The sequence below is a fragment of the Cenococcum geophilum genome (genome assembly GCF_001692895.1).
Source record: "Cenococcum geophilum 1.58 unplaced genomic scaffold K441scaffold_3, whole genome shotgun sequence".
Taxonomy (NCBI): domain Eukaryota; kingdom Fungi; phylum Ascomycota; class Dothideomycetes; order Gloniales; family Gloniaceae; genus Cenococcum; species Cenococcum geophilum.
In genome coordinates, this window is record NW_027137561.1 from 2,280,125 (window position 1) to 2,294,306 (window position 14,182).

At 35.3% G+C, this 14,182-nt stretch overlaps 1 protein-coding gene across 1 annotated transcript; it reads left to right on the forward strand.

Moving 5' to 3' along the window:
• The first annotated feature begins 220 nt into the window (after positions 1–220).
• Positions 221–2,974, forward strand: K441DRAFT_692566 (HET-domain-containing protein). Its single transcript, XM_067652578.1, has 3 exons — positions 221–248; positions 296–1,577; positions 1,645–2,974. Exons 2-3 carry the CDS (start codon positions 358–360, stop codon positions 2,897–2,899), a joined length of 2,475 nt encoding a protein of 824 aa, XP_067509267.1. The 5' UTR covers positions 221–248; positions 296–357; the 3' UTR covers positions 2,900–2,974.
• The last annotated feature ends 11,208 nt before the right edge of the window (positions 2,975–14,182 follow it).

A 14,182-nucleotide genomic window follows, 5' to 3' on the forward strand; every position in this document is an offset into this window, starting at 1 on the left:
AATTGCTAAGTAATCCGGTTCTGTGGGATGGTCCTGCCCGGAGACTGCCCGCTCTTTTGGCTTGGCGATTTTTACCGATATTACTGAAACGGCTGTAATCCGGAAGGGACATGTATTTTTGGTTCATAATCTTATCGACCACCCTGCTTAAAGCTAAAAACACGACGAACAACCGGGTTGGCGTCTCCAATCACACTTCGAGACAATGGAACTAGTTAATGCGAGCTCGCGGCTAGAAAATGAACATGGTGGGTTCCATTGGCCACTGCTAGTCGTTTACTCAGTGCCCGCTCAGGACGGCGTCTTAAGAGAAGGCGACTCTCGAGCAGCAACTCGCCAGCATCTTTATTAGATGTGATGTGTGACTCGTGTCAATCTTTTGATTTGAGGCTCTCGGATTTCACGTCGCAGAAACTAGACAGTGAGGCAAATTCTAGTTTGGAAGATCGTCAGGAACATGACCAAGAAATGAATCTTGTCGCCGGTGAAGAAGACGAATTCGAAGACGTATCAGAAGACCGAGAAATTGACGACGAGCCTGGTGAGGAAGATGCATCTGTAGACGTTCGAGTAGATGTCCGAGGCCATGACCTAACAGATGATGGAATTGATGTCGACCGAGAAAACCTCCCGATCAGGTTCACCACACTTGGAAGCATTTTAGAAATCATGGTCAGGGTGCACTGCCCCTTGTGCCGATTGGTTGTCAAGGCATTCCATAACGACACGCCTAGCTACGTAAGATCCCAGCATGTTCAGAATGACAAAGTCACCTGCACTATATTTTTGCTACAAATCGGCCCAATAATCGACTATTCAACTCAGGAGAGACGGCATCCTGTTGTGCTGGAAGTTGAGTTTACCGAAACAGGAGGACCCACTTGGTCCACCTACTTCGTTCCAATGCGGGATTGCGCTCATGCTGCTGGAGTAAAAGGAAGTCAATACTTCGGTCGCACTTACTTGACTAAACAGCAAAGATTCGACATTGTACGCCAATGGCTTGGGACATGCGCGAGTGAACATCGAGGCAGCTGCAGTGGCACTCATCTACCCGCTATCAGCCACAAGAACTTCTTACTTATTGATGTGGAAGATCAATGCCTCGTTGAGGCACCAGTAGGATGTCACTACGCCGCTCTAAGTTATGTCTGGGGAACTCGCCCGTTTTTCCAGCTAAACAAACAGAATTTGTCTGCGTTAAAGACTATTCGTGGCCTTGCAGCATTCATCAGTCAGCTTCCTCAGACGATAAGAGACGCTATGGAGGTTGTCAGACTGATATCTGAGCGCTATCTTTGGGTAGATTCCCTATGCATAGTGCAGGACGATGCCAGTCAGAAACACGATCTCATCTCATCTATGGATCATATATATGGAGGCGCGTTCTTTACAATCTTTGCCGTCACTGGAGACGAAGCAGATTCGGGGCTGTTCACCAAAATCACACGGGAGAGTCCATCGCAAGAACGAATCCTAGAAGACCTAACGCTTCTGGGGATTAGATCTTATGATGCAGTCTATAATAACTTTTCTGGGTCACATGGCAATTGGTTTCATGAAAGACGTGGATGGACGTGAGTCTTTCTTGTTCAACTAACCTTAAGTCTTGTTAGGCAGGGTGCAGCACTGATCACCTTCCAGATTCCAAGAGCAGATCCTCTCTTGCCGTCGTGTTCTTTTCATCGATGGATTGGCGTTCTTCGTGTGTCCAAATGCAACTTGGCGAGAGGATGTAATTGGCGAAGAGAGCGAGAATATTGGGCTCTGGGATCATTTGTTTCAACTTCCTGGCCATGATCTTCGCATACCAGCAGATATGAAGCCCGTGGAAGCTTTCAACCAGTATAGCTCGTGTGTTAGCGCGTATACTGCGAGAGCTTTGTCATACCCTAGCGATATATTGAACGCTTTTAGTGGTTTGGCCAAAATTCTTGCCGCTAGCATGAAGACAACAATGCTTTTTGGATTGCCAGCGGCCGTTTTTGATGTGGCATTTTTATGGTCAACCATGGAGAGGCATGGAAAACGCCTTGACTGGCCAAGCTGGAGCTGGTCCGGTTGGCTCGGTCAAATTGGGACTTGGGACAAATGCATCCATCAAGGAGGTAGCGAGCTGGAACTTCTGAACCGTCACACTTGGATCGAATGGCACTACTATGACGAGACAAAAAGTGAATTCGTCCCTCTCAGGCACCTTATCGGCGGGAGTAGTGGACCTGCAAGTAGCATGTCCGAGCATTATCATGCATACCTTGGCGGCCTCCCAAATGGGAATACCAAGCTTTACTTAGACAGTCGGGATCCCTGTGCGCAGTTTGCATCACTCTGTGCAAACAGTCCACTTCCTACTGCTGTTTCGAAGTCAGCTTCAACCTCGCCTAATTCGGGGGGTTTGCTTCGTTTCTACACGGTCTCAACCCACTTCGATCTCGAGATTGCATCCCGACAGGATGGTGGACTATGTGAAGTTGTTATTCGAGACCAGTCTGGAATGATTGCTGGAGCGTTAGACACATCTTTCCTTGAAGAAGAGATCACAGATTTATGTCTCGTTGGCAGACGCGAGGTCATCTTGCTATCGGAAAAGATGGGCAGGAAGTGGCACGCTCCGGACCATTGGGTTAGCCAAATGGACTTTGTGGAGGACTATCAGAGACAAGGCTACCCCGACGGTCCTGATGCTAATGTCGCGTTTCTAGAATGGATGGTTTCCACGCCTCAGAATAAGACATGGGATGCGCCAGAGGATGCATCAAATTGGAAGTTATACAACATTCTTGTGATTGAGAGGAAGGGTGACGTGGCTTACAGGATCGGTCTTGGATGGATATACCAAGATTCTTGGAATAAAGGTTTCGCCCCTGGGTCACAATGGAAGGAAATGACTCTTGCATAGCTCCTTGCTTTCCTGTATGCCATATTACGATTATGAACGTTAGAAGGAGAGCCACACTTTTGTGTGAAATGTGACAGGATGAGAACTTGGTGCTATGATCGATTGATGAGTCAAGACTTATCTATGCTGCGCATCTCATGTGCTCTAAGTCGCACGACTTTTGTTCTGGAAGGAATAGGACTAATTGAGATCGAACTGCACAGAGTACAGGTCCCCGTCCTCGAATGCCATATCACGAACGTGGTATTCCACGTTTACTAGCTTAGCATTTACTTAATTTAGTAATTTTTATATTGGTTTGGTTAAAGGCCAAAATTCGTAACCTAACTTAACCGCTGACATCACTAGCGAAACCTAGGGGTCTTGAAAGGGACGGAAGGAGCGCGAGAACACTGGTAGTGAATAACAAAAAAGCCGGGAAGGGGATCTTAAACCCTTTAGTTTTTACTAATTCCTAAACAGAGTAAATATAACCTCTTATAATACTATATAAAAAGGAAAAAAACTAAGAGTAATAGATTAGAGAGTATAAGGTAGTAGAAAAGCGCTATATACTATAAATATATGGTTTAATTCCTAATAAATAATAATACAGGTCTAAATATAAAATTAATTTATTCTATCTAAAATATAAAAAATATTATCTTTTAATATGTCTTTTTACTTTATATAGACAATAGAAAAAAGTATATACCTCTATTTTATAAATATAGAAGAAATATTATTAATTTGTAATCTTTATAGGGCTTAATTTAAGTTTAAGTATTAACTCTAGATTTAGCGTTAGAGTAAGAAAAATGCCTTAATTATAATTATAAATAACCTTATACCTAATTATAAGTTTTAATATTTAGTATAAAAAAAAGAGCCATTATAGTAGCTAAACACGCCCACTAATCCTCTAATAAAGAAATAACTATCTTTAATTAAACCTACGTTATATTATGCCCTAGAACTAATATATATAGTATAGCTAAAAAGCCTACACAATATAGGTGTCAGATAGTTTATATAGAGCTATTCATTGATGAAATGGGTTAATTAATTAATGATCTTGATTGTGTCTTGATGGTTGCTTAACCTAGGGCCCCTGGGCTTAGACAAAGATATTTACAATGCACGTGACCCATGCACGTGACTCGTGCACGTCCTACGCCACAGAGAATACAGATTATCTAACACACCCCCTTAGCTTTGACCTGGTTGAGGACGAAGCTAACTACCCTCTTATATCCGTTAATGCGTTAATTAAGCTATAATCTTATCTAAATCCTTCCGTCCCGCTCTAATCTTCTCCCTTAGGTCCTCTAATTGCTTCTCCTTATTTAGCTGCTCCTTAATATCCACTATTCTAATTATATTAACGAAGCTTTAAAACCTCTACTTAGGCAGGGCCTTTGTAAGTCCATTAGCAATTATCTTCTTCGTCACTATCTATTAAAATCGTACTTATCTCATTACGTATTCCTAATATAGCCAGTATTAATAGATATTAATGTATTAGAACTTCGTAATTAGCTTTACTATATCTTCTATAATTAGTTAGAGCGTCTAGGTATTATTACATTTAATAATTAAGGGCTCGTTTAGCTATAATGTTATTACTTTAAACAGCTTACTAATAAAGATAGCTTCCTTTACTGTCTATAATAGGGCTAATAACTTAGCTTCTGTGCTTAACGTCGTAACTATACCCTGCTTATTTACTCTCTAGGCGATCGGTCCCCTAAATAGCTTTATAATATATCCTTATAAGCTCTTTCTATTGACGGAATTGTCCGTAAATAATGCATTACTAGCATAGATAAATAATTACGCTTTACTTCTACCGTCTCTTCCATCGTCTCGTCCTTTATCGCGTATTCCTTTATCTCTCCCTCTACCGTTTATTCCTTCCTTATCTCCTTTATAGTAGATTGCTCTGCTCCTCATACTATATAAGTACTAGATAACTCTATCTGCTGCTTAATAGTGCTCTTAGCTTAGGTCCTAATTAAACCTTACCAGCCGTAATACTGTAAAGGTAATATCCGGACGCGTTATAGTAGCTATATAGAGTACTAAACCTAGTTTTCTCTAATATAGTATTATAGAAGCTAGTAGGGATATAGGACGGACTAATAGGTCTATATTAGGGGACAGACGCGTTAGATAGATTATATAGTAATTAGTAGGGAGGAGTTCTGATTCTACCATAGGAGTGTTTAAAAGACGCCCTCTAAGATCTATCTTATACTAGTTAGCTATCTTCTTAATATAGGCTTCNTANGATAGCTANAGGAGCCTCTAGNTATAATTANNTAGTANNTNGATTCCTAGGAACNNTTTTAGCTNNCTAAGGGTACTTATCTAGTATTCCTTGCTTAGCTCCTTAATTACTTCTTAAGCTTTCTTCTTATCTATCTTTTAGTAGCAGAAGACAATATCATTAATGTAGAAGAAGATAACTATTCTACCTTTTAGTATAATATACGGCTCCTAGGGTACTTCTTTAAAACCCAATTCGTTTAATAAGCTTATAAGATTCTTCTGCCATAATAGTGGTAATTGTTATAGTCCGTATAGGGCTTTTCTTAAGTATAGTACTTTATCTATCTTTCCTTTATTAAACCCTAGTAGTAGCTTTATATAGACGACCTCGTTAAGATCGCAATAGATAAACGTATTAACTGCATCTATCTATATTGTCTCCAGGTCAAATTTTGCAGTAATCGCCATAAGGGTTCAGAAGGTCGTACTAGCTAATATAGTAGCTCTCGTAGGTAGGTTTCCTAGGGCCTATTAATTTCTATAGACTACTAAGCGTGCCTTATATTTCTAGAGAAATCCGTACTCGTCCGTCTTATAGATAAACACCTATATTAAGCTAAGGACCTACTATCCCTTTACGTGCTTTTTATCTGTTTCTTAAAACGACCTTATTTAATAATAAGATTAAAGATAGGCTTATTAAGCCTCTTGGAACTAATCTTAAAGAGGATGCGTATTAAGGTCTTGGATTAGCTAGGGTAGCTAAGGTAAGTTCTTCCTATATAATCTAATATTGCGTATTCTACCTAATTTTAGCTTACTATTATTAAGTTAACTATTAAGGTTAAACTTCCTTCCTACTAAGAAGGCGCCGTAATAGGCTAATGTAATCCTTTTAGTAATAAAGTCTTTAAACCTATTATTACTGGCTTCCTTAAACGAGTCTTTAACTAAGTTGTTGGACACCCCCTAAGTATTAAACGCATCTCCTACTTAATAAGCGACGTTTTAATTAGTACCTTATATATCTAACTTCGTAGAATACTCAACATAAAAGGCACATGGAGATTATTTATCTTCTTTTATTAGAGGTGGTGTATAGTATATATCTTTAAGAGCTCTTATAAGCTTAAGATCTGCTAACTTATTAAAAGTTCGCACTGGCTTATTAACGTTATTATCATCTTCCTCTTAAATTAACGGTTTAAATATTTCTTTATCGTCTTCTAAAAGGACCTTATTCTTAGTTAAGGTATTAAGGAGTTAAATCTTCTTAATTAGCGTGTCTAACTTAGCGTATAGGTCCTTTAAGATGTCCATTTACTTGCCGTCAAAGAACGTCTTCTTATTAAAGATAATGTCCTTAGTAGAGATAATAATACCTTTATATAGGATCTAGATCCTATAAATATTGGTAGAGTTATAGCTAACGAGGTAGCTAATATAGGCTCGCGGATCTAGCTTACTTAGCCTTTTCTTCTTTAGCTGGGCGTCCAACGTTATCGCGTACGCCCTACAGGCGTAGGCTTTTAGGTGCGCTAGTTACGGCTTTCTTAATCTCCTATTAGCTAGAAAGGTATAGAACCTCTTATATAGTAATATCTAACCGTTGCTTTCCTATAGCGTTTAATCTTAAAGGTAGACTGTATAATTAACTATCTTATTCTATAGGTTATGTAGTAGATTAACTGCAATTCTTATTACTCGTGCTCTCTTAATAATTATACCCCTTAAGCGTTCGGCGGTACCGTTCTAAGCTTAGATGTATAGCGCTAAAGGCTTAAATATAATCCCTTAAGTCTATAGCCATTTAAGGGTTCTCCTTCTCCCTAGCTCATTGTCTAATCTAATAGTGTTAACTTTAAGGTTATACCTTAGACGAATCCATTAGATAAAATCTTTAAGCACTTATAGTGTCTCCTTTTTTTTACTATGTATTATTATAAAATACGGGAAGGTTCTTCCTAAGAAGGTATTATAGATAAATATAACTTATATAAATCTAGCATGTGCTTTCTTAAGGTTAGTCTAGTTAATATAGAGGTTAAGATAAGGTTTATTAATATTCTATTTTAAAAACCTTCTTAAAGCCTAACGCTTAATTTTAGCGAGACTGCAATATTAACATTCCGTCGTCTTTAGGCCTTAAAGCTTAACTCCTAAGGCGTTAAGACCTAAATAATAAAGGCTTATAGGTCCTAGATAACCTAGACGCAGATACTATAAACGTATATCTCCTTTCGAATCTAGACAAGCGTTTCTTAATAATGCTCTACGCTTCTATTAGCGTAGTAGTTGGCTTATATTAAACGCTAATAGACTTCCTAGTTAGGCGTATTTAATAGTCTATTGTTTATAACGTTCTTCTATTTAATATAGGATTATATTATCCTTCTGAACTAGAAGATTATTATCTCCTTTATTATCCTAGTAGTAACTTTATTTTTAAAGTAGACGGAACAATATAAGGTTTATATTAAAGTCCGTATAAAAGGCAATGTCCTTAAGACGTAGGATTCCCTTACTCTTATTTAGTTTTATAACTTAGATAGTAATATTACTATAGCCTAGTATAGGCACTTCTAAGCTACCGGCGATAACGTATTTATATTTTAGAGCTTTCCTAAAGTTATAAAAATAAGAGAGGTTATTAAAGATATAGAGAGTGGTTCCTAAGTTAAGAATAGTTAATAGCTTTAGTAGATGGAGTTAACTGGTATAATACGATTCTAGGAATATCGCATTAGCTTCTCCCTTAATCTTAACTATCTCCTAGCTCTCGTCCTATTATTATTAAGCCTTATCTTCCTATTCTTTAAGTCTAATCTTTATAACTTAGTTAGTAAGATTCTTATTCTTTTCTACCTTTTTTAGTGCCCTATTAATGCGCGTATCTCCTATTATAACTTCTATAGGTCTCTTATCTTTAAATAAATACTAACAGTCCCGTAGGGAGTGTCCTTATATTCCGCACGCTAAGTATTTAAGCGTTAGCTTCTTATAGGACGTCTCCTTATCTACTAGTATCCCGGCTCTCTTTAAGCGTCTATTATATACTAAAGCTCTTCCTCTTCGTAAACCTTTAATAGTATTAGAGTAATCCTTAATAGCTTACTCTACGAAGTCTGTATTAAAGGTACTCCCTTTTATAGTAACATTGGCTTTCTTTAAGAGTGTTCTAAGTCCTTCTTACAGCTCCTTTACTACTCTACGGTATTTGGAAGATCTTAACTTCTATAGGTTATTTAACTCGGTAATATACTTTATATAGTAGGCGTCGCTAAAAGGTTAAATAACTTCTGCTAAATCTTAAAGCTAGATTCTATCGGATATTTAAGGGATCTTATACTTCTCTTCTAGTACTATTATATGTTCCCATTAATCTAACCACTAATTTAATTTTAATAAATGTTTAAACCCCTTAAGGGCTTCTATGTATTGGTGTTGTATCTTCTTCCTAATAAACAATAAGGTAGGTTCTATATTCTCCTTTAATCGGGATAGCCATTCTTTAACTATTAAGGAAGGGTTAAGCAGTAGCTTCATCTGAATTAATACTATAGTCGTAATCTAGGTGCGTATCTATTGCAGATACTCTTCCTATTTTAGGAAGTACTTTATATCCTAGTTATAGTATCGTCTGCTATTCTTATACGCTTTCTAGTAATTTAACGGGAGCTGTGTATATAAGGTTATATTCTCATTAAAATCTATAACCTTTAGATAAGGTGGTTTTTTAAGTAGACCTTCTTAAGGTGCTTCTATAGCTGGGTTAACGTAGGCCTATATTTGCTAATTCATAAGGGCTCAGAGTTGCTATAGCCATTATTCCCAGTCTTCTAGCTTATTAAGGATGATCATATTTAATAAGGTAGTTAGTAGAGTCATTTAACTAATAGGCAAAGGGGGAATTAAGATGGTATTTTGTTGTCAGGATTGTTCTTATTATCAGGATCGTCCTTGTCGTCAGGATCGTCCTTATCGTCAGGATCGTCCTTTGACGATTAAGGTGGAATCTCGCGGAATCTCGTGGAATCTCATCCTGTGATAATTGAGGTAGGATTTCGATTAGGGTCGTCTTGTGACGATAAGGTGTCAGAGTCTAACGATGAGGTAGAATTTCTTCAAATAATTAAGTGATAGCTGAATAGCTTCTTGTGTCGGCGGACTAGGCTTATAACTGTTAGATAGTTTATATAGAGCTATTTATTAATAAAATGGGTTGATTAATTGATAATCTTGATTGTGTCTTAATGGTTGCTTGACCTAGGGCCCCTGGGCTTAGACGAAGATATTTACAATGCACGTGACCCGTACACGTAACTCGTGCACGTCCTACGCTACAGAGAATACAGATTATCTAACAATAGGAGGGTTATAGTAGAGTTAAAGAGTAGACGCTATATAGAAAATTATAATACTATAATCAACCTAATAGGGGGCGATATTACTATAATAACTAAAGAGTAGCGACTTGCGATAGTAGAAGCTTATAGACCTCCTAAAAAATATTAAGAAAGATCTAAAAAAGGGAGAGGACAAATACCTACGCGAAGGGGTAGTGTAGGTAGTTTAATAAATAGGCTAAATTGCTTAGAAGCTTTAGATAAAGTATAATAAAAACTAAAACGCAGTAGAAGATAGGCTTAGACGTACTAAAGACGCTATAAAATTATAGGAAATACTAATAGTATAAATAGTAAAGCAATTATAGGCTAATATTACTATAAGCGCCTAACTAGAAACTCTCTAGCATATACTTAGTATAGTACTAATTAGAGCTATAGTTAGGGTTAAAATACTAAAGGTAATAGAAGCGGAACTAAAATTAATCCTTATATTAATTAAGGTATATATACTAAGGGTAGTAGCGATAAGGGTCTTATATAGTAGCGATATAGAGATTACACTCCCTAACTAGTGGGTAAAGGATTAGATAATTACCTAGGGAGACATCCTTAAGTATAAGATCCTCCGCTAAAACTACCTAGTTAAAGTAGTAAGGGTACCCCTTAATATAGAAGTAGAAAGTAGGTAAGGCGCTATAAATATATAGCTTAGAGGATTATAAAGGCTACTAAAAAACTAGCTCTAGGAATTACTATAACTAGAGTTATATAGCTTAATAAAAAACGTATAATATATATAAGGGAATTACTGGGGTTTAAATGGTTAGAATATATAGTACCCTAATAATTAGCCTACTAACTTAAAAGATATAGGCAATATTAGTCTATAAGGGAGTAGTTATAAATAGTCTTTAGTATAAAGCCTAACTATACTACTATAGAGTCTAAGTCTAATAATACTTTAGATACTAATAGTAGAGATATACTTAGAGTATATATAAAAGGTAGGTAAGGTACGGAAAGTATACTAATACTTATAATACTAAGGACTGCCCTAAAGACAAGGGAGTTAGATATATATATTATAGTAAAATATATAAAGTATAATAAAAATAGCGTATAAAACCTACTAAGTATATCTAGAAGTCACTAAGATAAAATAAGCCTAGCTATACTAGATTATAGCTATATTATAAGAAAACGTATATAAGGAGAGAGAGAAAACAAGTAGAGTAAATAATAGTAGGTAAATAGTTGTATAACGGAAGAGATTTAGGGTACCTACTATAGTAGAAGTAGTATTTACCTAACTCGTAGTAAAATAGAGCGTAGAATATCTATAAGGTAATACTAACGCAGCTAGGGATATATTTTAGTAGAAAATCTTAATTATAGCGGCCCTAGGCAAGACGCCCTAGATATAAATAGATAATATCTATAAGTTACTAAAAAAGCTATAAAAGGGTTAATAATAGTATAATATTACGGTGGTGTAATTTGGTCCCCTAAATTTAATATTTAGATTAGGTATAGCTTTAGGAGAGCCTAGGCCTTCTATAGTTATATAGATCGGTTTAAAGTTCTAGAGTTTTTAATAATCCGGACAGAACCGATAGATAGACAATTTTCCTTTAATATACTCTTCTCTTCTCTCTTTACTAACTGCTTATTTTCCGACTAATTCTAACTAGCTATACCATGACTTTCTATCTACGAGAGCCTATACCCTTCTATAATATAACTGTAGATACTTAAACTATAGAGTAATACGCCCTCTATTTAACAGCCTAAACCTAAAAAAAAAACTAGATAAACGCCCTATAGGAACTAGTATATAGTAAGTAAACCCATAAAATATACTAGCTAAAAAATACTATCTCTTATATAAACTAGACCTGGCTACCTATATATACTTCCTAATTAACTAATATATTAATATATAGACATAAAACTACTATGCTATTAGCCCTAATATAGCTAAATTGTAAATAGCTATAGATAGGGGCCTAATTAATATAATTAATATCTATAACCTAAAAAATAACAAACCTTAGATATTACGGACCTTATATTGGTAGTAGTACGACTACTAAGAAGAAATATAAACGGGTTAGTTAAGATAGTATAGGAGGCGCTAGAACCGATCAAGCTATAAGATAAGGGGTAGCCGAGTCACGTAGCTAGTTACGTTACAAGTTCGGAATGTGGAAACGTAGGAACGTAGAAACGCGACGTACTAATATACTAACGTATTAATATACTTAGTACATTTCTTAGGCACAGTATTGTGTATTTAAAGGACTATAGTCCCTACCTAAATAGTTCTCTTCTTTATAGTAAATCTTAGAATATAATTAGAGTTAATTTATTAGGTAACTACTCTACCAGTTATTATTACGTTATTAACTTCTTATTTACCTATATACCTAGCCTATTAATAAGTTTACCGTAGTTCCTACTATAAGGCTTTATTATATATTTACTACCTAGTTACGGTATTAATAAAGTTAAATAATATGCCACTAAAAGCACTGGTTATAACGCCGTTAACGGCAGCAACTACTTTAAGAACTAATAGGGACACTAGTATATAGGATACTAATTCGCAGCTTATTACAGTAGGTTAATTATAGGATAATAATTAAGTACTTAGAGAATAAATTAATAAAATTGGAGTAGTAAAGGTTAAGTTACCTAGAATTAAGCGATTTTTAGGGGAGAAATTAAAGCTTGAAGGATTTATTACCTAGATACATTTTAAGGTATTATAGAAAGGAGTAAAGCTAGTAACGTCTATAGACTAAGTAGCGTATATAGGGCTATTCCTAATAGGTAAGGCACTTAAGTAGTTTAAACCTTACCTTATAGAGGTATAGTTAAACGGAATAATAACCACTAACTAAAAAGTGCGATTTATATTCTTAAGTTAGGGAGGGTTTATAGAATGGTTAATGCAAATATTTAAAGATCTAAAAGTAACAACTATAGTAGAACGGAAGCTTTAGAACCTAATATAGCGGACCTTAGTAATTAAGTATATAATATAATTTTAGATACTTGCGATATAGGTTAAGTAGAATAATAAGGCGCTTATAGCATAGTATAAGTAAGAACTGAAGGTAAAAGTCTAGGATGTAATAATTCTTATAAAGGATATAACTACTATACGAGAATTAATTAAGTAATTAAGATAGATAATAGAATCTATTAAAGGGAATAGGCTAAGAGAGGTTAAGATAGAGTCCTATAGTTATATAAGGCGTAAGGTATATAATAATAGAGTTAAAATTAGAAACTATAGAATAGTAAACTAAAGCTAATAGACCTAAGTAGTACTAAAAAATCTAGAAGATAAAATAAAAAATTATAGAAACCTAGAGGTTAAGGATTAAGTAATTATAGGACTAAGAAGTAAAGGCTAAATTAGGGATCTTAGTAGCAGAAGACGTTTAGGCGGACTCTATAGCAGAATAAATAGTTTAAAGAAGGGGCTTATATAAATTATAGAAAATAGGGTTATTTCGCTAAAGACTATAAAGATATTTAGAGTAACTATATGGTAAAGGGAACTAGGCTGGTGGGAGATATATATATATATAGAGGGATAATAGTATACTGCGAGGAATAAAAGAATGTTTAATTAATAGTTATACGTTTTATTATAATAATATATACTAAGTTTATAAAGACGCTAAGTATAGCGTAAGCTATTAGCTATAGGAGCTGAAATTAATAAAGTTTAGAGGAACCAACGAACTATTATATAGATTGGATATTAAGGACAATAAATTTAATATAGGTAAAACATTTAGCGATAGTGGGGCAATAAAGGCAGCTTACTAGGAGCATATAGACCTTAAGGACGCAATAATAGAGGTAGAGGTTAAATTAGCAATAGAGACTAATATAATAATAGGGATTAAGACTCTATTAGACATAATATCTATCGCTTTATATGACGTAAGAGAAGTAGGATAGCGAGCTACTTTGGTACTTAAATAAAGCAAAAGGCTAAAAGCTTAAGATTCTTAAGACAAGATAAGAGATATTTAAGATTCTTAAAATAAGATAAGATATGCTTAAGGACCTACAATAGATAATAATTAATGGAGTAGAGTAGTAACTTAGTTTAAAGATAAGTAAATAAGTATAGGGTAAAGATTTCCCTAGGACTAAGATTCTTAAGAAGAGATAAAAACACTATAAAAGCCTAGTTAGACTAAGGCAGGAGTAAGGCTTAAGAAAGAAGTAAGCTTAGGGCTAATAGTACCTATATTAAGTAAATAAAGTATTTAGCCTTAGAATCGGATAACTAATACTAGAATTACGAAGTTTATAGATCTAGAGGATCCTATAGCCAGACGCAAACTAGGAAAAGACTAAGAAAGATTTAAGAATTAAATTAAAGCGTAGTAAGAGTAAAGAGGCTACTAAGGGTTAAGAACACTAAGTAGACTAAGGGTTAAAGTACCTATGTAAAGAATTACTAATAGGCCTAAAGTAGGCACGCTAAGAGTAAAGTGGCTTAAAAAACTAGAATAAGAAAAGGACCTAGGGGTTTTAACCAGATTTAAAGAACGGTACACTAAAGGTTATAACAATGCAGTAATATTAAGATATTTCCTTACGGACAGATTATATATGCTTATAGAGCTATACCAAATGTAGTTTAGGCAGCGGTATA